General features: G+C 37.4%; 1 protein-coding gene across 7 annotated transcripts in view; it reads left to right on the forward strand.

The window, feature by feature from the left end:
- NAV2 (neuron navigator 2) overlaps window positions 1–24,285 on the forward strand; it is a 316,849-nt gene that overhangs the window by 106,108 nt on the left and 186,456 nt on the right. For 6 of the 7 annotated variants that reach the window (XM_081938830.1, XM_081938823.1, XM_081938824.1 and 3 more), the window contains exons 3-5: window positions 3,941–3,993; window positions 20,120–20,192; window positions 23,999–24,284. In XM_081938830.1, the coding sequence (XP_081794956.1) occupies window positions 3,941–3,993; window positions 20,120–20,192; window positions 23,999–24,284 (412 nt within the window). The remainder of the gene's footprint in view (window positions 1–3,940; window positions 3,994–20,119; window positions 20,193–23,998; window position 24,285) is intronic. The other variant, XM_081938827.1, reaches the window with a different exon arrangement.

A 24,285-nucleotide genomic window follows, 5' to 3' on the forward strand; every position in this document is an offset into this window, starting at 1 on the left:
AAAACATTCTCTTGCTCTGCTCTATACATTTGACTCTTAGTTCTTTGTGTTTCCATGAAGAAGCTAGTTGTCTTGGAATGGGTCACCATGAACCTTTGAGCTGACTTCCAGTTTTGAAAATGTCCCTGAAGAAGAAATAAATGCTATGGCAATCCACTGTCTGCTTTCACATAGAGTTAAGCCATGCAATTTACTCCTTTGACATGAAAGAAGAGGAAGCCAAAAGCTCATTTTCAGAGAATGTATGGGCTACTATTTTACAAATACTTATTTTCATCAATACCAGTGGTGGGAAATGACCGGTGCGCCCTGGTACGGGCATACAGGTGCCTGCTGGGACCACCAGATACCGGTCCGGTATGGTGCTCTGGAGGGCCTGCCCGTCTGCTGTCCTTACCTGTATTTGTGCCGATCAGGACTTCCGCGCATGTGCATGGAGTGTACGGCGCCTGCGTGACGTTCCACTGAGCAGCTGTAGTGTCACAGAGTGTCACGGGCGGTAAGTATGCATGCACGTGCTGCGCGCATGTTGCGTGCATGCATGTGGTAGACGCCCAGCCCCGTTGCACCGTACCGGTTGCACCAGGATCCGGAACCCACCACTGGTCAATAGATACTGTATATTATTTTCCAGATCCTATATTGGCATTGATGTAGCTTGCAGTGTGTCAGAATTCTGTGTCAAAATATATTAGTGGAAGTGTAATGTTCAATTATGTAGAAGTATATTTATATAACAGGGGTTCCCAAACCCAGGACAGGGACCGACACTGGTCCCTGGTCTGCCAAGTACCAGGTGCTGCAAGTGGGCGTACCCCATCCACATCTGCATGGGATTCAGGCAGAGCACAAAAGCATGGGCCCTCCCCATCTGTGGAAGAACCACCTTCCATGGAACCAGTTCCTGGTGCCCAAAAGATTGGGGGCCACTGCTATATAATATAGTTGTGATGTTTAAAAAAAGAAGCAGAAAACTTCAAAACTCTTTCCACTGAAGTATTAGGAGCATTATAATTACTTGAGATCATTTTCTCAAACATCATGATATTTATGTACCATGCACACTGGCCTACCCAAGCACAGCATTGCATTGGGTCCCCTGCAAAAGAAAACACAATGGTTACTACAGGTAGCTGCTAAACAAGCTGTCAATTGTGCTGACATACAAAATTCTACACAAGGATGCTAGTCATAAACTTTAGATGTGGATAATCACCTTTATATTAGTATTTTTATTTATTTATTTATATTTATTTATTTGTTTGTTTGTTTGTTTGTTTGTTTGTATAGCCACCCTTCTCACCTGAATGGTTTTGGATAGCTCACAAGAATCCTTTCAGTTATCAGTTATAGTCTTATGTCATTAGAAGTACCTCTTTATTGAAGGCATTTCACTTTGACTGACTCCAGTGATCTCCTATTGATACTATTATCAGAAGATTCAGATAAGCTTTCCAGAACATTTGCATTCTTGCAATGATGGAAAATGTGAAACTGCTGAATGCATCCTTTTAGATTGCTCAGTGGGCTCCCTTTATCTCTAGACCAGGGGTTTTCAAACATTTTCATACTCCAGAACCTGCTACTAAAAAACAATTCTTAGATCAAGAAGCACTAGTGATACAAATGTGACTGCATTGAAATGAACTTTTAATTCCCCCCCCCCCCCGGCTTGATCTTCATAGAGCCCCATCAGATTCTCACCAATTGGAAAAGACCTGCTCTAGACTACTAGGCTACATAGATCAATTCTATATTTCCCTTCCATTTTTTGCACATTCCACTATGGAACCTATCCATAACTTACAATTTGGCAGCTTGTAAAACCGACTGATTTGATTTCCCTTGCTTATATAAACAGCATTCACCATTTTTGACTTGAAAGGGTGCTCAATCCTTTCTTTGGGAAAATGGCTAATTATGTTAGGGCGTTATGCTTTGATGTCTAAAATAACTTCATATTAGAAAAGTAAATAGTTTAGTCCACTTTTAACTGGAAGGCATGTTTAGATTATAATTTGCTTTATGGATTTGTACTACATCCTAAATTTGGGTTTTTAAATGTTTAGAGTCATATTTTAATTGGGTTAGAAAATAGATTCTGTTGCTGACCTAATTTATTATAGTTCATAATAATAGTTACTGATTTTTATTGTGTTAATCAACACTGCCTGACTTGATTTTTCTTGCCTCACACCTTTTAATTATCCACCACGTTCTTCCCACACATATGGAAACACTTATGATTGGTAACCATTGTAAAAAAGTACTGGTTGGAAAACTATGATGCCATGCTGTTATCAAATAGTGCAGTGACAATTTATATTCAGGACAAATGAAAACTCGATCTTCTTTCTTAGTGATGTAGAACTTCTTTAAAAAAAAGCCAAGTATACAAATATATAGAACCTGTACTAATAACAAGGAAAATGGGATATTATTTCCTTTTTTGTGTGTAAAGTTGGGAGCCGGGGAGTTTTACTACTTTAGAACTCATAGCTCATGAGACAAGTCACTGACTAAATGATGTTTTCACTTTCCTATTGGTCAGCTGGTGGGATTGGCTAATGGTGCTCCTTGCTGCTTTGTGTTCCAAGAGCAACAGGAGCAATAGTGATTGGCAGTGATCTTCAAAACATTTTGGAGGATACGAATGGAAGCAATATCATGAGGAAATTCCATTTTGGCTTCTTGTTCTGCCTGTCTGATTGCCATTGGCTTAACTGTTAGATTTACCATAGGAGGCCTGTAAAAACCTTCCAAATGCACCAGCCAGTGTTTGTATGAATGGAATCACTTTCAATAGTCTATGTCTTAAATCCAGCAAGCACTGTGATTACATACAAAAGGTAGATGGGTATTTTTATTTTATAAGTTAACCGTGTTTAGCCATGTTTGCCAAACCTTAACGGTGCCATCCATCCATCCATCCATCCATCCAATTTTCATATATAGAGTATTAGGATTCTTTCATTATTAAATCTGTGTTTGCACTCATCCAAGGATATGGCTAGCATTAGAAAATCAATAGCAATCCTGTCTTCAGTGAACTTGTGTTTATATGAATACTCTTCAGTCTGCAATGCCTTACATGAGTTTTTAAGGGCTAATACAGTATATGGAATTTGTGGCTTTCTTCAAAATTATTACAGTATTGCATTACCCATGTTCCTTATTACTGGCCATGCAGGCAAGATCTGCTGAAAATTGCAGTTTACAACATCTTGATAGCCAAAGGATTGTATCTTTGATCTAATCTATTTATGAACTCTTTATTTTCATTCTTTCATTCAGGTACTCTCTTTTCACTGCAGAGGCAGTATCAAAATAACTTGATATGATCCTTCAAAATAATTGAGGCAGATGCTGGATTAGAGAAAATGGCATCCTTTTGAATTAGAATTCTGAATATCACAAAATTAAATTGCATTACCACACAAAGTGCATAACACAGAACTGTATTTGCACAATGAGCATTGCACTTTGTATGTGTGGCTTGGTAGAGAGACGTTGGACATCTAGAAACTTCAATACCAGAGACAGTAAATAAGAATTTTCTTTGGGATGTTTTTATTTAATACACTTTATTAAATAAAACATCAATGGTGAAGTCATGCATGTTGCTTTCAGATTTGAAATATCAGGCTGTTAAACTCTGCCCATCACTTTAAGAAAAATTGCCAGCCCAGTTGTCTCCTTTTGAGATGGCAATGACCTTCTCCAGCTGTCTCAGGAAGAATGGTTCAGGAAAAAATATTCAGCCGGGTGACTCTTCGTGTTTAACACATTTGTTTTGATTGGGCTATCACAACTCTAAGCTGTTTGATTTAGTTGCAACAAGTGCTTTGGATAACTACACCAGATGTCTTTAAAACATATTTGGTTTCTGTGTAGGTGTGTGTGCATGTATTGTTCAAATTATTTTTCTTTTCATTTTTAGCAAATGAGAAGATTGAAGACATCAATGGCTGTCCAAAGAACAGATCTCAAATGGTAAGATTTTTCTTTGTTCTATAATTCAATTTCCCCCATTTTTTTGCAGGTGGATTGATGGATAGATGTAGTATTAGATTTGGTTGTGCTGTTTTCCTAAATTATAGATATACTCATAAAGAAATTAGTCTAAACTCAGTAGGATTGTGTTCTGAATCAAGCTATTTAGCACTTAATAAATCAATATTCCTTTCTTAAACAGCCTTCAAAGATAACAACAACAACAGCAACAAAAATAGCAACTGTCAATTTATAATTGCTTCTACTATTTTTTTTGACAAGTGGCAAAATAGCTTCAATTCCTGCCAATTTGTGGGTTTATTATAATATCTCTAAATTCTACATCTGTTAAATTCATGTAACCATCTACATAAATAGAAATAAAAATATGGATATATAGTAGATGTAGACAGAGATATATGGATATAAAATATATTCATAATATTGACATGTTGCAATAGTAAAAGTAGCACTAATTCAGCTTTTATGTATACTATTTAATACTAAAGCGGTGTAAGTACAAGGCTGTGACATTTAGAAATATATGGTAAAGGGATAAGTAGAGCACAGTGTTTCACAACTATCAAAATGCAATAATAAATAAAAGGCTTAGCAAATTATCATTTTATTAAACTTTGCATATTTGGAGAACTTTTGTAAATTTGCTTTGGATGAAATCCTATTTGGCTTAGAATAACATATGCCTGAGCATACCATATAAGCATAGAATTGTAATTTAAAGCATTCATAAATTGATTGCAATTTAAAGCAAGCAATGTCAGGACTGCGTATGTTGCAATCTAACACACCCAAGTGGCCACAGAAGGCATTTTAGTTAAAAATAGCATGGAAAGTTGCGCAAAAACTGCAAGTACACATTCTAAAAAGCTTTTTTTAAAAGCCAAATGCATAACCCTTGAAATGTGTATTGCATACAAACAACCCAGATTTATTTTACCCCATTGTTAGTGCATGCCGGTATGTTCAAGATCAGGGCTGTGATGCACAAATTTGTGTTTTATCAAGCAACATATGGTTTTTATACAGAAGTTATGCTGAGAACATCACATCTTCTGACAAATTACCCACAATGGTGTTTTACTTAAAGCAAACAGTGCATATTCTCAGTAGCTTCAGCTAATAGTTTCACCGTTTTAGCAATCTCTGCCTTAAGTGTAGTGGCAATGAAAAATGGCAATGTAATTTAAAACATGTGTGTTATTTCACATGCACACACAAAGAAAGAAGGTAGCCCAATGCAATTGTTATAAAAATTAGTTAGTTAGAATAAATGATCCCACATTAGAAGGAGGAGCTAGACATTTGGCCATAAGAAGCCAAAGGAAGTAGTGAGACATCCAGCTAGCAATATCAGACACACAGCAATATAGCCTTGACAAAGGAACCACAAGTTTATCTCGGAAATAATTGTGGTGCTTGTGGTGAACTGGTGAATCTAAATTGTTCTGTGTTGGGCTTAGATTCCTGAAAGGTGCCTTTGGCTTCTCTATGACTTCTCATTTCCACTTGGATTTATTTGCTTTAATCTCATCTTGGATGTTTTGAAAATGTAACACGGAAATGATTTCAAGAGCTAGCATGAATAAATGCAGCCAGCGGATTAACTTTCCAAATATCCTTTCTTTGGAGAATTTCCGATTGGAGAATAAAAGCCATTTTAACACCACGGATTTAGCTGACTTTGAAAGTGGTTGGCCACCTAAGAAATTATACACACACACACACACACACACACCACACACACACATACAACACACACAGAGAGAGGGGGGAGAGAGAGAGAGAGAGAGAGGGAGAGGGAGAGGGAGAGGGAGAGAGAGAGAGGGAGAGTGTGTCTTGGTCTTAGTTTGCACTATAAATTCCATGCAAAGATAGATTTGGAAATGCATGGTGTTATATTTAAAAATGGGGGCATTTTAAAAATAGTTTAAAAATGGTTGGCATTTATCTTAGGTAATATACTTTCCTTCCTTCATACACTTTGTTAATATATTTTAAATATTGATATATTAGAAGATAATACAATGCACTATTAAATATATGTACACCAAGCAGGCCATAAGGAAATTCAGTATTAAAAGCAATTCATCATTAATAGCTTAAGAATTTTGGAATTAGGCCATGACAAAAAAGATGTTCAAATAAGAGCATTTTAATAATCCTTTTCAATGTTGGGAGAGAAAGTGCTAAGTGATCTCACTGAAGAAAGGAATTCACTACTGAGAAGATGCTGAAAATCAGTTCTTCATCTTGCCCATGGCAAGATCTGTGCAGAATATTCTGATACATTCTAAATTTAGGCAGACAAATTTATACTACTACCCTTTGGCTAGAGAAACTATGTATTTTGGAAAAAGGCCATCATTTAGGAATTGAACAAATCAGGAACTGTTGAAGATTGAAACAAGTATTTAATTGCATATACAATACAAAGTATCCATCAGCATTCTATCATCAATGGACTAGTTTAAAGTGAGACTTCATTTATTTGCGTCTTTAGTTCATTTAGTTCAATGGGATTCATTTCTGGGTAAATTTACATAAATTGATTCTTCAATACATAATATTGCAGATATTTATTTCATTGAGGATATATATATATATATAAGTACTATTTTAGAATCTTTAAACACTCTTTTGAATAATGTTGAATAATCTTTGGAAAGAAGAGCTCTGCTTGAAATATTGGCTTTTTTCAAACTGCTCCCATTATAAAGCCAAATACAGATTTATTTTAATTTAGTAAAAACCCAGTCATTGTAGATTATAGTTTAGGATTATATATAAAGTTTGCTACCAGACCTGGCATGCAAAACTTTGGACAACCACTAGATGGAGAGAAAGTTACAGGTTTCTATATCTCTGTAGTACCATCTCATGGTCTCCAGGTTATTACAGGTTTGATAGTTTTACAAACCACTTTAAAGGTGCTGAATCTAAATAATACTTATTTCATATGTTATCAGAAGTTGTACCCTCTTCTGAGAGTCTGACTTTTAAGTTGGTGGCATGAAGCTATTTTTTGTGAGCTGATCTCAATTTTGCTGTAAAACCATCCTTTTAAAATATTAAATATTTACTTGAACGTTTACTTGGTTATTTGATTTTTTTAAAAAACTAAATAATATCCAACACCAGTATTTGTAGAGTATCTTACTACCATTTTAAAAAAAATTCTGGATATCAAGAACACTTATCATTGTAAATAAACAAATTTCACCTTAACTATTATAATTATTAGGAAAATAGTCAGTACAGATTAGAAGAGCAATAGTGCTTTACAGCCCTCTCTAAGTGGTTTATAGTGTCAGCATATTTTCCCCAACAATCTGGATCCTCATTTTATCAACCTTGGAAGGATGGAAGGCTGAGTCAACCTTGAGGTGGTGAGAATCGAACTGCCAAACTGCAGTCAGCTAGCAGTGATCAGAAGTAACCTGCAATACTGCATTCTAACCACTGCTCCACCACGGCACAGAATGCTGAACTGGAATCTTATGAAATTCTTTTATACTATTAATGATGTTTGCTATCTTGTGGGGATTATCTATAGAATTATCTATACAATTATCTGACTATACACCATCATATTTCTACAGAGGCTTAAGAAGTCATTTAAAGGTTTTGTAAATATGGGTGGAACTGATTCTTAAGTGCAAAGTGTGACATGTACTGGGTATAACATTGGAGGGAAAAACTGAAATCTTTCCCTAGAAAAGACTTAGCACACATGCATATTTCTTCTGCATGCTTTTTAATTCAACAACTGTGTGGTTTCCAACACTCAAATCATTTTTGCTTCAAATTTGTTGGCTGCAGTAGACCTCGGCAATAATGCAAAAAGGACCTTCGAAACGCATGTGTGAGGTAGACTCCTTCAGCATATATGTGGGTTGCTCTGTTGCGACTTTCATCTTGTTTTTAATAAAGCAGAAGTTCAACTATCATTTCTATGATTTACAATCTCAATCTACAGGTAAATAAAGTAATAAAACATCATGAAACCAATAAGAGAATTAACAGCCATGCTATATGCAAGAATTCAAGCATAATCTCTAACTGCTTCATTTTCTTTGTCATTTCAAGAGAACTACAAAGAATATGTTTATATACTTTATATTTATATACTTAGAGCGGTGTTTAAGAATTTGGAGTGGGTGCTTTATGCAATATAATAATGAGAACCAGGATATGATCAGTGGTGGGCTGCTGTCAGTTCGGACCGTTTGGGCGAACTGGTAGTTCCGATGATCAGCTGGCCCCACCCTATCCTGTTCTATATTTTCTTTCTGGCTCAGCTGATTCACGAAGCACAGCTGATTTCCACACCACAGCTGTTCTACTTCCCGGGGCTGCCTTAGAAGGTAAACAGCTGAGCTTCAAATTGTATTTTGAATGCGGCGTGCAAGCATGTTAGGTTTGCATGATCGCAAAGCACACGATCACCGAACTGGTTGTTAAACTGGTTGCAGCCCACCACTGGATAGGACCATTGGCGTTCTTTATCAGTCTACAGCGGGATGGTTGGTAAATACTTTTCCTGAATTGGAAACTTGTTTTAATAGCAGAGCTGTTTATACAAAGCCTTTTGGTTCTCTAACCAAATATGTTCTGATTTATTTAAATATACTTCTATTTTTAGAATACTTAGTACTGACACTGTTCACACTTACCTATTCAAAGTGAGCCACCCTTAAAATAAATTCCCATGAAGGGAAATAATACATGTTTTGTTTTTTCAAATTTTTTTTTGAAAGGTTGGGTAAAGCTCTTGTTTGGCTTTTCTTTCTCACTAAATAGTCAAATAAAGTTCATGTAAATCTTTTCAGAATTGTATGCACATCAAAGACTATGTTCCTACGAATACGTAGGTAATATTAAAACATAAATGCCACCTCTGCATAGGGTGTTTAGTCATGCCAGCCACATGACCATGGAGACATCTTCAATGGCTCTTTGGCTTTGAAATGAAGATGAGCACCACAGGGAATGTCGGGAATGACTAGCACATATGTGCGAAGGGAACCTTTACCTTTACCTAACAGGGTCCAGAGGCGTTGCGTCTTGATTATAATTCTCAAAATTCTCAGCCTCCCAAAATACCGCTGATCAGCTGTTCTAGGTGGTGGGGATCACCACTGCTGCCCGATCACCACCGCTGCCCGATCGCCACTGCCCACTCACCGTCAATCTTCACCGCTGATAAATGACACTCATTCGCCACTGCCAATTGGGTGGCAGCAAATGGGCAGCAGCGAACAGGTGGAGATAGGCGGTAGCGGCAATCCCTGCCGCCTAGAAGAACTAATGGGCAGTATTCCGGGAGGCCGATCCAACCACCAATCAGCTTCTTGGCAGCGAATGCTCCAGTGTTCCAGGGCAGCGGCAGCAAACACAGCTGCCCCACCAACCCCCCTCCCTCCACAATATTCACTCTATAAGATGCACATATATTTCCACCCACTTTGGGGGGAGGAGTGTGTCTTATAGTGCAAAAAATACAGTAGTTTCATGTGTACTTATCTTTCCATTTTATCTCCCTGTTTTTCTCTCTATTTATTTGTCTCTGGTTCCAAAAGAAAAGGGCTCAAACTCTATATAAGCCCAGATCCCCTTTCCATGCTTTTTCCAAAAGATAGACATCCAGCAAGCAAACTTATTAGTTTTATTGCAGGAAAACATTATGACCTTGCTTTTACAGTATATAAACTCTCTGCAGTGCATAACAAGGAAAATAATCATCCTTAGGGACTGTGATTTTCTCAGATAGACGGGACCTAGATGGCATTTAAGTTATTTTCTTGAAGTTAGATAAATAATAACAATATTGTGCCCTCCCTTCCCGATATCAGAGTGAACAGATCCTTCTTCAGAATGAAGCATTGTGTATAGGATGGCTCTATATATTGCCAGCATGATTGCTGTTGTTGACACAATGGTAGTAAATACAGGTAATCCTCGACTTACGACCACAATGGAGCCCAACATTTCTGTAGTTAAGTAAGACATTTGTTAAATGAGTCTTGCCCCATTTTACAACCTTTCTGGCCATAGTTGTTAAATGAATTACTGCAGTTGATATGTTAGTAACCCAGTCGTTAAGTGAATCTGGATTCCCCATTGACTTTGCTAATTAGAAGGTTGCATATGGTGATCACATGACCTTGGGACATAGCAACGGTCATAAATATGAACCAGTTGCCAAGCATCTGAATTTTGATATCACATGATCATGGGGATCCTGCAAAGGTCTTAACTGTGGAAAAGAGTCATAAGCCACATTTTTCAGTGCCTTTGTAACTTTGAATGATCATTAAATGAACTGTTGTAAGTCAAAGGCTACCTGTACTATTTAAAGTCAAAATACAGAAAATGTGGCCTTTCAGATGGTGCTGAACTGCAACATCCGACAGTGGTGAGGGATGCTAGGGTTTGTAGTTCAGAAATTTCTCGGGGACTAAAACTTTACTCATCACTGGTTCATGTCCAGTTTAAACTATTTTCGCTGTAGGGAAAATATTTATATGGCTTCCGAGACTCAGGGTGTCCAACAGTGCTTAAAAATTAAATAAACAACAAAACAAAATCACAAATAATATTAAAAGAAGCCAAGAAAGGAAACAAATAGCAATCAACATAGTCATGAAATGGGCTTAGCCACATGTCCCGGGCCCCAGGCTTGACTACAAATGGGATCAATGAAAACATTGCCAGAACATGTTGAGCATATCTTGCTTTGAAGAACTCCTTCCTAGGGATGAAATCCAGTAGGTTCTGGAAAACCGGTAGCGGAAATTTTGAGTAGTTCAGAGAACTGGCAAATGCCACCTCTGGCTGGCCCCAGAGTAGGGTGGGAATGGAGATTTTGCGGTATCCTTCCCCTGCCATGCCCACCAAGCCACGCCCACAAAGCCACACCACACCCACAAAGCCACGCCCACAGAACCGGTAGTAAAAAAAAAATGAATTTCACCACTGCTCCTTCCCCATCGCTTCAACTACCCTCAACTACCAAGTCCCTCAACTTGGCAAATCCCTCAACTACCAAGATAGCATAGCAAGCAAGAAATCAGCAGGAACCAACTAGCCATGTCAGGAAGCAGTGATGTAAACCAGACAGCCCAGCACAGTAGCAGGTCCTCTCAGCCCCAGTTCCCTGCATTTTGCTGACAAGACAGTTTCACCTATACGAGAAAGCTAATCCTATGAACTCTATTCCTCCTTCACCTTGTTGAGTAACAGCTGGAGATAGAAATCAGAGCTTAAGTATTAATGAGAATCATTATCCTTCCCAAGAGTAAGAATCCAGAATTTCCAGCCAGAATTACATTCTGGCACTTATTTCACAACTGCACAGAAAGTTTAAAAAGCCAATGTGGTAGGATGGTTAAGGTTTAAACTGGCAGTGGATAGATCCTGGTTCCAGGAAGCAAAGAGTGGCTACTAATGCAATTGAAGAAGGTTCACTTTGTTTTCTTAGAAGAGACCATAGAAACCCAGGATAAATGAAGAAGATTATTTCTCAAAAGTAGTTAGAGGTTAGATAGAGGTTAAGTTAATTCATATTCGTATGGAAATGCAGTGGCAACTATTTATTCACTATGGACAGGTTTGATTGCTTGGGCAAGCAGAGACAGGATTCTACCTTATGGCTGATTAAAAGGTAAGCTGATAATTCTGAGCCATATTTAACCCATGTATGGCAACTTATTTCTGGGTAGCTTCTGAGTGAACAGAAATGATGGATGGTCATGGGCAATTGTTTACAAGAAAAATAGGAACATGATTATTTCCTCTCTTTTGGCATTGTCCTGACCGTGGTATGAGATTGCTGTATGAGGTAAGTCACTTCTATTAATTCAGCATCACTTTTCTCCAAATGTAAACTTGTGATTTTTGGGGAGAAGGGAAAATATTTGGGTCAAAAAGTGAAATTAACTGCACCAGTGGTTCTAAGTGTTAAAGGAAACAATTTATAAGTTATTTCTGATTGGGCTAGCATTTGTATTTGACTTTGCTGATAAGGAAGCCTTCCTCAATCTACCTTCCTTTATGATCTACGACTCCTACTCCTATAATCCTCAGTCAACCATTATGCTTTGGGGGAGTTATGATGTAAACAGCTGTATTAGCTCTAGATCCAGTTTGAGACATGTTGAAATAAGGTTATTTCATAAGGTTATTTTCCCTGGAAAATTCTCCTTGACATAGTTTAAATGAATGTAATCCATCAAATAATGTACTGCTCTTAGTTCTCATGCATGAATATATCGTATTAAATTATGTTTAAATAGTCTTATTTCAATTTACTTCTTTAAAATTAACATGCCAATATGGCCTGTTGATACTCAAGTTTAGAACAATATTTAGTTATTATTATAATCCTGAGATTATTTAAGCAATAAATAAATGGTTAGAGATTTAAGAATACTAACATTTGTAAACCACATGCTTTTGATATCTTGGGATGTTATAACCTGCTTATAGTTATTCATCAAGAAGATTTGTACTACAATGAAACTCAACATATACTGTAGATTCTGATCATCTTTTGGTTGCTTGTGTGTTCATTGATGCCATTCCCCTTCATGTGTGGATAAAATCTTTGGTTTCAGTTCGCATTTCTTTTTTTGCCTCTGTTCTGCCTAAAAAGCTTCCCTCAGCCGCAACGGAAGAACATGACAAAAGTGGCTGAAAACAGGACAAGCTGCCGGATTTGTACAAAGACCAAAGGAAAACATAGAATCCCCTTTTGGCAAACTTTCTTGTATTTGTTTTGGATCAGGTGCTGAAGTGGCTTAAATGTTACTAGTATTATTGTAAACAGAGTAAAATTTAAGTATGGGTTTCCGCTACCAGAGGCTGAATCATATAATTCATGAACTTTTTCTTCAGATGTGTAAAAACAGTATAAAAATGGTACTGATAGGAAATTATAGGAAATGTTCACATACTGGAACTCTCATTCTTTCAAAAACACATAGCATTTGCAGCTGTAAGACATGTGTATACCACTTCCATGTATTCAGAGCCAGCGTTAGGCTTTGCACAGCACATAAAGGACATATTCAAAATTGGGGGGGGGGACTAGGACCCAAACATGCCTGATTTTGGAAAGTTTGGGATTGCTTGGTATCCATGTTGTCGCTGAAACTACTCTTAAATTCCAAATGACATTTTAAATGAGGGGTATTTTATCTAGAGAGTGATAAGCTATACCCAATACTCCTGCTATAAGGAATCTTGTCTACAATCAAGTCATCAGCGGGTGTAGAACAATGGCTAAAGAGCAGAGATTGCTCTTCCTTCAGCTACTGTAGAGCAGTGTTTTTTCGATTTTGGCAATTTTAAGATGTGTGGATTTCAGCTCCCAGCTAGATGTGCAGCATGCCGAAGCTGCACATTTTGAAGTTGCCAAGATTGTAACACATTGCTGTTGAGCCTCAGGAAAGTCCCTAAACCTTCATCTCTAAATACTAGTGCTATAATAATTACATAGTAGTAGGAGAATTACTGATATAAGCTCAGCCCTTGGTGTAACATGAGAATAATGATGCTGGGCATTATTCATCTGAACAAGCACCGCATTACTCATAGAATGTAATGTTGAAACCATCTGATTAAATTCTTTGTCCAGCACAGGAACATATCTCTAACAGTTGGCAATTGACTTGATTTTTGAGAATCTCCAACTGTACATGTAATTCTATTTTCAGACTAATATATACAGTCCTGATTCCTTTTCTTAAGCTCTTGTATTAGAAGGTACAGGTGATACACATGTTATGCCCTAATTTGAATGACTTCTACTTCCTCTTTTGGTGAAGGAGGTTTATATTTTTCTTCGTAGACAGACATATACACTCCTTTGTCCACAACACTGATCTTTAGGGCCTGCATAGCCCGCAAAGTTATAGCTACTATACATATATTTGATGAGTTCCAACTAAGCATGAAATGGCCATGTACTGCAGCCTGGTGCTCAATATGAGTAACGATAACTCTATGAGAGATGTGTTCTGACAACCTAGCAGTTCGAAAGCACGTAAAAATGCAAGTAGAAAAATAGGAACCACCTTTGGTGGGAAGGTAACAGCATTCCGTGCGCCTTCGGCTTTTAGACATGCTGGCCACATGACCACGGAGATGTCTTTGGATAGCGCTGGCTCTTCACCTTTGAAACAGAGATGAGCACCTGCCCCTTAGAGTTGGGAATGACTAGCACATATGTGCAAGGGGAATTTTTACCTTTACCTATGAGAGATGCGAGTCCACTGATCTGTGGTAACATGAGAAAATTGGAGATGTAGATTGCCATATTGTGCTCTCTTGACAAAATGTATCTTCTGTCTAGGAATACAGTATATCAATATGTTGATATCTTATTCAATTTTGTGAAACAATGGAAAGCAATCTCATTCTTTCTTCTCACAAAAGTGACATTAAGCCAAACACAATTAAGCTGTTTTCAAGCTACCAAGATCATTTTGCCAATGAAATTTCACTATTGCCACTTGTAGAAGTACAGATTCACTCTGGTTCTGATGCAAAACCAACCTTACCATTTTCAGCCAGCAGTTGTAATTTAATCAGAAAGATGTCTCTGTCTTCAGTAGCATCATCTGGGGAGCTTTGTGGCCATCATTCTTTATAATGGCTGATCAGGTCAATTTTATAGTTTTAAAAAAAACACTTCAGGCTTTAGACTAGTAAAAGGTGTTTTCCCATAAGTCCAGGGTTCACTTTTCTTGTTTCTTTTGCAAATCAGGTGTTAATCCTTTTGGTTGTAACAATAATTGATTGACTGCCTTGTCACCTGAGCTGGATATTGTGGGCTGAGAAAGAGTGGCTAGTTCAAAGCCACCGCCTGATTTTGATGAACTAGAACTCACAGTCTCTCCTGGTTTCTAGCCTGATGCCTTACCCACTAAGCTGATTTTCCAAGCATATCCTGATTTCATACTATGCTATGAAGGGCCTCTGTTTGATGGCTATTCTTTGCTTTTGTGGGTGTTATTATTATTACTATTATTTCTGCATACAGAAAGAAGTGAATAAATAAAGCTCATATTTCATATTTTAATGCTGCTATTGTTATATGTGAAATGCCCGAGGCAGCCGTCAGATTGTCTCATCTCTCTACTTCAGCAAGGATAATTTACATGAAGTTGCTGTGCTGGAGATTCTTAGGAAAATGATATCATGACAACTGTCACAACAGAGAGTATTTTTCCTGTCTCTAAGATACAGAGCAAACATTCAATGATGCCTTGTCTTTTTGTGATTTATAAAACCTTTGAAAGCTCAACACAAGTACTACAAACAAAACAGGGTGCCTAGAAGAAATGTGATGGTAAGATTTAGTAATTAGCTTTTATATCTCGCTTTGAAGAGAGGTTGACAGTTACAAATATATAAATCAATATTTTTCTTATCAAACACAAAATTAAATGCCCATTTTAGATATCCGGCAAAGTGTACTTGTATTATTTATAAGTATTAAATATTTGGGATCAGTATAATGCATGTCAAATGCGCACACACACACACACACACATACCGCTCTAGTACAGTCTTTGTTTTTGTATTTTGAAATAGTTAATTCTCCACCACCAATCATCATTTAAGAAGTTGCTATGGTATCCCATTCCAAGTCAGCTTCATTTAAAAAAAATAAAAACCTTCCCTAGCGTTGGGAATGAATTTGAGTCCTCTATAAAAATTGTCACATATCTTTAAATTACTAATAAATGGTTCATGGTAAAGTTTGTACATTGCTTTTGTTTCCCTTCAGTGGATTAAAAAAAGAAACCAAGCAGATAATTTTCTGATTAGTATGTTCATTCAAAACTGCATATTAGAACACAAAGTTAGGTGGGGAATATCATGACTTTAAAGGATGCATAATGTGTAATGTATAAGAACTCACAACCTTGTCTTTTAAATTTGGTTTGTTTTTTTGGATATGGATTTAATTTTTTTTAACTTTTGGGATGTGTTTTTTTTAATGTTGTATGCCGCCCTGAGTCCTTTTGGAGAAGGGCAGCATATAAATCCAAACAAACAAACAAACAAACAAACAAACAAACCTGACACTTGGAAAGGGCAGGAAGCGATTTGTTCTCTGTTAGAAATGCAGAGTGTTCTAAATGCTACAGAATCAGGTGGCTACTATAAGCCTGACTTTTGCAGACTTTCATGTAGTACAAATGATGATGATTCTTACAGCAATTAATTCTTCCTAGCATGGGATGACCCCAAATAGACTGATACTGAATAAAGATTGAGGCCTGCCATTGGAATCTAGCATTTCTTGGCTATACTAACATTCATTTTAAATGATGATTGGTGGATAGGAGATTACAAGGCTGTAATTGTATTGTATTGTATTGTATTGTATGACTGTTCTAAGTTACTATGACTGTAGAAAAGGTGCTTTATGGCCCATAAAATACCTGGACATTGTAAAATGTCCCCGCCAAAGTCAGATTATAGGGATCTTTCATACTTCTAAGCACCACATAATAATGTCATTGCCATTTGCAGTTTTATCTGCTGGTTTTCCTAGAAAGTCAATGGGGGATCCAACAGGAAAGGTTGTAAGCTGCTGCCACTTCTTGAAAGCATTCCCTCTTATTTCCGAGAGCTAGCTGAAAGAGCTGCTTGCCAAAGGAAGATGATGTCCTTTGGTATGGAGAAACAGAGCTCAGATCCCGAAGATCTGAACTCTGTTCCTGTACCCTAGTTGGGTGGCACTTGTGTCAGAAGTGCCGACACACTTCCAGGTTGAAAAGATTAGCTGATGGCATCACCATTGCCTAGGGGATGCCCAGTTGGAGGCTCCTTTCATATCCAGGGCAGGAGCTGAAGTTGTACCTTGCTGAAAGCATTCCCTTCCATGAACATAGGAAAACTGAGTACCTTCAGTGGAGTAAAGAAATCTTGCCCAAATCTAAGATCTAAGCTCCATTTTTACACTCTGCTGAAGATGTTCCTTTCTGATGGCAGAGGGGAGCTGGATTCCTGTTGGATGGTGGAGAGACAGATCAGCTCAGATCCTGGCAGGCAGCTCTTTCAATCAGCCCCCAGAGATAAGAGGCAGCTAAAATCTGAGCAGAGAGTGGAGAGGCAGCACAATAAAGTAACAAATTGCCAGACGTAGTTACTACACTTGAAATATTTTATTTGTTTTGCTTTTCCCCATGCAGATCTTTATAGGCTGCTATTATAACACTATATTATAAACTAATAAACCGGGTTCACAATTAAAACAATTTTAAAAAAATATACAGTCATTTTAGCCAGTAACAAAATATATATTGAATGATGTTCTTTGCTCTTTTTTTTTGCATAAAATCTGAAAGTATAGGTGACCAACTGAAACATCTCCCCATATGTAGGTGGACACTCTGTCATTTCAGATGGTCCACGGAGAAACCTCTATCTATAGAAGCAGTCCCTGGTGTCGAAAAGGTTGAGGGTCTGCTGAGCTAAACAATTGATCCAGTTCTGATTCTGTGCCTCTATAGGAAAAGCATAGTAATTGTTTATAGTCACCAAGCACAATAGTTGTCTATTGGAAACAGGTCCTGGCAGTCTGTGTAGATGAACCCTTCTCTTGGGGAAGACAGGCGGGCCCTTTCTGTCTTCAACCAGACAGTAATGTGACTTATGGAATAATGCTGTGTATTCAAAGGGGGCACAAAACATTGTGTGTATGAAGTGCTCTTGTGTGAAACAATTGGTGCGGTGGTCTGAACCGAAATATGCATGTGCGTATGTTTATACACTGAATAAAATAGGATTATTCCCCATGAAGACTAAAGCAAAGGTAGGTTGCTACCGGTTCAGCCCGGATCGGATGAACCTGTAGTAGTGGCGGCGGAAGGCTCCGCCCACCCTTCCAGATTGTGCATGGTGCATGAGTGTGAGCACATGTGGGAGTGCGCCTGAACCAATAGTAAGAAAATTAGAACCCCCCACTGGACTAAAGTATAATTGTTCTCAGTAAAGAAAATTTGGGGAGGGAAGACTGAGAAAAAGCAATGGGTGAAGAGTTTCCTAAGCAATAGCATGCATAGATACCACTAGTGGCAGCAGTAACTGAGGATAGACAAGAAAGAGAGCATGCAGGGAGAATGGTCTGTGAAATATAATTGGTGCCACTGTCACATTGATGACAGTGGCTGGGAGCAGGAACAGATGGTAGGTGGGAGTAGATGGCAGTTGAGAAGATGGTAGGTGGACAAGCCAGTTAACAAGCCATGTAGAGGAAGAGAGGGCTGGAGTAGAGTACCTTGCCCTGCTCGTGCTGTACAAATCATTCTAGAATAGGGGTCCCCAACCTCTGGGCTGCAGCCTACCACCATTCAAAACTGGGCTGCGGAGGTGATGGGTGAGCGTATGTGCAGCTTCACTTGTGTGAATAGAGCTGTGCACACACGTTCACTCGCTGCTCATATGTAACCATCCCCACTCCCCTCCCGGCCGGTCTGCAAAGACAGAAAGGTTGGTGATGGCTGATGTACGATCCCTCTATATTTTGCTTTGGCTGAAACCCAACAGAACCAAACTTTTCTTCCTGCCTATTCATGGTTGACCAAAAATAGTTGGGCAAAGCTTCCAATATAGAATGGTTGTTTCAGATTTGAAACAAGAAATATTTTCCATTTGTTATATATCTCTAAAATTAATGTTGTCCAAGCTCCCCATTTAAAAAAACGTTCTCAGTAAGGTAACAGATTTTTAGTTCCAGATTTTTTTAAAAAAACTGATTTGGATATGTTTATATTTGATTCCAATCGTATTATGGAAGATAAACAGCTAATTCTAATGAATGAGCTTCACTGCAGACTGGATTATATTATTGTAGCATGTCATCACTTGTCCTCACCAGTCAGAGTCTCACTTATTTACATGGTGGTAGAAGCAAAGTGTTACTATATTCTGCCTATGTTTAGATGGTCAGTCAAAGAAGACTGTTGAGTGAATTCTATTTCATTCTTTTTGTCATTAATTTTATGCTGTAGTTATTTCATACAATGTGAATCATTTTAATGAAGCCTGGTATTAGAAGTGTTATTCCTTTCTAAACCAAAATAGTAAATGGGAAAACAATCTTCCACAGTTCACCGTGAGGAGTAAGTAGAAAAAATCAACCACTCCTTTGGTAGTAGGTAGAAAACTATTGCTTTTTTCATGAAGGAAATTCCAAAGTTTTATTTAATCTATTTGCATCTGTTCATTTTAGAGGACAACCAAACTTACAAATAATAATTTGCTTTTTAGAGAACAATTGAGGAGTAAATAATTGTTCAGTTGTATGGTTAAACATGCTCTGGATTCTGGTTCAGGTTTGCATTTTTCTGCTATGACTTCTAGAAATTTTTACTTGGTGTTTTGTTTCAGAAAAATTGTATTTTTATATGAAATAATTATAAGGTTACTGTTTAATTTTAAGAAAGATGATATGAAATACTGAAAAATTGTGCTTCTGCCTTGTACTACTGCTATAGCATTGCTAGGAATGTTTATGGAGAAATACTTTGCATGCTAAGCAATTCTTGTCATATCATGAAAATTATCAAAAAATTAAAACCTTAGCTACAGTGGTTAAGATAATTCAACTCACAAGGAGTTACACATGGATTTTATTCTAGCATAGGTAACATAAACCAAAAATGTCAATCCACAAAAATGTACGTAATGAACTATGTACTTATTCAGGAAACATTGGGCTTACGGTAGTTTCTTGGAATTAAAAAGGAGATGCAAATATAATAACAAAATGTTCAGCATGTTTAGCCAATAATCCAAGACTATATCTAATAAGGGATTGTTATCAGCATATAGGACACTACCTGCTACTGTCCTTGTTCTCCCCATTTCTAGTCAAAGGTTTGGTTGAAACTTCCAAGATCAATATTGGTAAATACAGGGGGTGGTGGAATAGATGAGATAAGGAATCCATTATGCAAATAGAATTTTGTTCTCAACATGAACATTTCATAACCAGTTAGTTTCTTGTATAATATTGAACAAAAGTACAAGTTAATTTCAGCACATTATAAAAAAATTATTTCCTCCCCATCCCTTATCTTTTAAGATTGAAAACATAGATGTGTGCCTGAGTTTTCTGGCTGCTAAAGGAATAAACATACAGGGACTATCTGCAGAAGGTAAGACTACTTTCAAATTGAATTTTATTCTATGGGAAATTTTCCATCTGCCAATTTTTATTTGGGGTTCAAAATATGCAGTGATTTTTAATAGAAATAAAATGAATGTAATAGAAGGAAATCTATTGATTAACACTAGCAAATCATAGTAATGATAATAATATACTGTAAGTCATAATAATTATTAATTACTTTATCAGTGTGTTATATATTAATAGCGAGCTGTTCATGCTCTAAGGGATTTAAATTTCAACATTCATCACAGGAAAAAGAAGGAGGAAAGCATAATGAAGATTTAAGTAAACATGGGAACACTATGTATTCAGGTCATTTCTTCTAAACCTTACGTTGAAAGCTTCAAGTTTGCATTAGAGAAAGATTTTGAACAGGCATACTGGTCAAATCCAATTTCAGTGTGATAATAAAAAAAAATCTAAAATGCTTTGAAGGTAATTCACAAGAAATTCATTATAATCTTGAGAGATAAATATTTAGGGAGAACAGCCACATGATCAGGTCGATACAAGCTGATTTTGAGAGGGTGAGAGTGAAAAATTCTTAATGGAATATTTCACAGTGAAAAGCCAAAAAGGGGAAAATTATTGCATAAGAAAAAATGACTAGAAAGCCATGTAAGAACTATTTGTAGAAAAAAAGCAACATAAATATGTTAAGCAATGGTTGAAATACCTTATTTTTACTCAGACAATATAAGTGATGGACTTTTTGCAGTAAAAAAACCCCTGAAGTTATTCATAAAAACAGTTGCCTCATATGAAATCTTGATCCATTCAGCTCAGTATTAGCTTCTGTGGTGACCAAGTATAACGATCTGAAATAATCTATGATGTCACAACACAGTACCTCCCAGGCCCACTTGGGATGCTAAAATTAAACAGGAATACTGTATTTACATGTCTAATTTATTTCTATATCCCTGCGCTATGGCCCATTCATTCTTTCTTTCTGGATAAGACAGCTGGATATTAACAAGTAGGTTTCTGAACTTATTGGAATGCACATTAATTAGAATAAATTCACTTTATTCCATCTCCATGCTACTTTTGTCCTTTCATTATTTTCTTCATTTTATTTATATCAGGGCAAAGTTTTCCTCCCTCTATATCAGGGGTGTCCAAACTTGGGAACTTTAAGACTTGTGGACTTCAATTCCCAGAATTCTGGGAGTTGAAGTCCACAAGTCTTAAAGTTCCCAAGTTTGTACACCCCTGCTCTATATAAAAAAATACTTTCACATCTGTTGGGATCTACTAGGTCTGTTTCTGACAGTTTTAATAATAAACAGGAGGCTGATTTTATTTTTGTAAATGCAATGCCATTTTGCCATGACAAAATTAATGGCTGTTTACACTGACATGGATAATCTAGGTCAAAAATGCATTGTACTTCACAGGTAATGTAATTCGCACTTTGTTTGCTTTGGTTGGTTGGTTTGGTTTTGCTTATCAAAATACTCTTATGTAAAGTTTTCTGGCTTTTATCACGTCGTAAGCATCCCTGCTTTTATTTTTCCACGCTGCTTTGTATGCTCAAAAGATGATTGGTCTGGCATTTGCATGTTTATCTCAGTTCTAAGGTGAACTTTTACTTTCACTTGCCATTTATTTATAAGCGGAAATACGTTTAAAATCTTCCAAATAAGTGGCAGTTGAATCTGCCACTGTATGTTCTATCTCACATCTCTCTCACTAACCTCAGATGGAAATCAAGGTGAGACTATTTTTTCTTGGTTATTTATCTGTGAGACAGGTTGCCTGAGCTGTGGGTCACTCCCCAAACCATGCAGTTTTTCTTTCCAAACTACGTAGCACAGTTACTTTGACAACAAAAGCAGCCGCCCTGCCATTGAGTTCACACAGCTCCTTGAGCCCAAGTGAATTTAGAGTATGTTTGTATGTGTCAGCTGCCAGAACGCTTACGAAGGAGATCCACAACCCAGAAAAATCCTCCCAGCTGACAGATTTTCTTTTTTCAGTTGTGGCACCCAGTTTGTAGCCTGCCAACAGAAGTCCTTGGCTCTGAGTATTAACTCTTTGATTACTGGAGAAATCCCAGCTTCATTTGCCAGTGAGATAATTATACTGTTTTTCTAGCTGTCTGCCATTCTTTGGTTGATTGTATTTATGCACGAAGGAGAATATTAAGCGAGCAGACATGACAGATAGCACTGGATTCTCAAATTTATATTCAAGTTAATCTAGAATGATGAGATACAGGTTTCTGTGTTTCTCTGAATAGGTTATGAGGTTCATCATTTTTGAGAATGATCAAGTATTTCCAGTAAAGCCTGATTAATACTTCTGTTTATTGTTCTCAGAATCTAATGACTCGCAATTGATTGGCTTGTAGGGGGAAAAAATCTGTTTGGGGTTAAATGTAAAATGGCACAAATGTACTTGCAGCAATTTTTGAACAAAGCCTGCACAGTTTCTACATACAAGTTGTTCCACCTCCTGCTTGTTGGTTTTCTGTGCTGTCTTCTTTTTTTCTCACTAGAGAGCTGAATGATTTCACATCTCAAGGAGAAAACAAATATTAAAATGTAATAATGGGGCAAAGGAAATCGAAGCAACCAAAGGAACTTCACAGCATGGAAATTTCCAAACTCCAGACCAAAAATACATTTTCTGTGCCTTAAAAACTGTGACATCTGGCAGTATTTTGTTTTCAGCTTAAAAAAAAAACCCCAAAACCCTTTTTTGTGGGTTGGAATGGAAATGACTAGTTATACACTCACAGGATTGAAACTTGGGAGTCTGTGTACTTAAACAGCCCTAAAAGGGAGAAGGAGGTAGTAAGAGGAAGTAATTCAGACTAAGCCTGATGAGCCTTCTGTGTACAAAGTCCAATTGCAAAATGCCAGGTGAATTACCTCAGTCTATCTCCTGAGATAAGAAGAAATACATTTGTAAAGTTCATTGGAAGTACCATTTATGCTTTATTTTAGAAGCACTGAAACCAACACATAACAAAGTCCAGTGTTGGTATGCTTTTCCCATTTTGGGGTATCAAGTTTATTGCTAATACCTCTGAAGAATCAAGTTACTGAGGCTTTTAATTGCATTTCTTCTTAATGGCAATTCCTGTACAGCCAAGTCCCAGACTATTAGAGGTTTACATGACCCCTCTCACATGTTGAAAGTATGCATGAAAAGGTCACACTGGCTGACCCACTCCTGCTGCGGAGACACGCCAAGCCTTGACAATTGCCAATTCCATGTTTGCATGAAATAAATACAATATGTGCAAAGATGAGAGATAATGTCTTGATACTCACATTTATTTGTCTTCTGTATATGTGGAGATGTTAATTCTGCAGCTATCCTAGATGTAGTTTCAGTAGGTCATGGCATTTGTTCTCCAGAATATTCTGTAAATTAGGAACAACAAATAATCCAAACCAAAGTGTCAAAGGAAGGAAACAAAAAAAAATGGACAAGAATTTGAGTGGCATTTTTTTCTTACCAGAATATTTTGTCACATCTTTTTTTTAACTTTTTCATTGAATATACAATTGTTTGTCCTGGTCTTGAACTGAATTTATCTGGAGGACCATGGCCACGAGAAGCAATTTATGTCTCCCTCCGTCTGAAAAGAAGAAAAAATATTAATTTTTTTGGAGGATTCTTTTGTTTTTGCAAGGATTCTCTAATTTTATTTTGATCAATTGAATCTTCAAGGAGCCTGAGCCGAATGAACAAAGTTGAAATTTAACAAAACATTTGTTCAACTGGGTCATCATGCCATTTCATGGTATAAATACTTCTTTATAAATTGCCTTTTAGAGATCAGGAATGGGAATTTAAAGGCTATCCTGGGCCTTTTCTTCAGCCTATCGCGTTATAAGCAGCAGCAGCAGCAGTCCCCAAAGCAACTGTCAGACCACTCTCCATCCCAGCAACCGCCCACCTCATCCCAGCAAGCAAGCTCTCCGTCCCCCAGCCAGGTGGGACTATCTGACCAGCAGTTACAACCACAACCACTGGTGCCAGCTTCGCCTCAAACTCAGTGCCAACATCCCCAGCAAGCAGCACAGCTTCAGTTAAAAGCACAACCAGAAATGCAGTCCAGG

This window comes from Natrix helvetica, assembly GCF_964273705.1.
Source record: "Natrix helvetica genome assembly, chromosome: 1".
NCBI lineage: Eukaryota > Metazoa > Chordata > Lepidosauria > Squamata > Natricidae > Natrix > Natrix helvetica.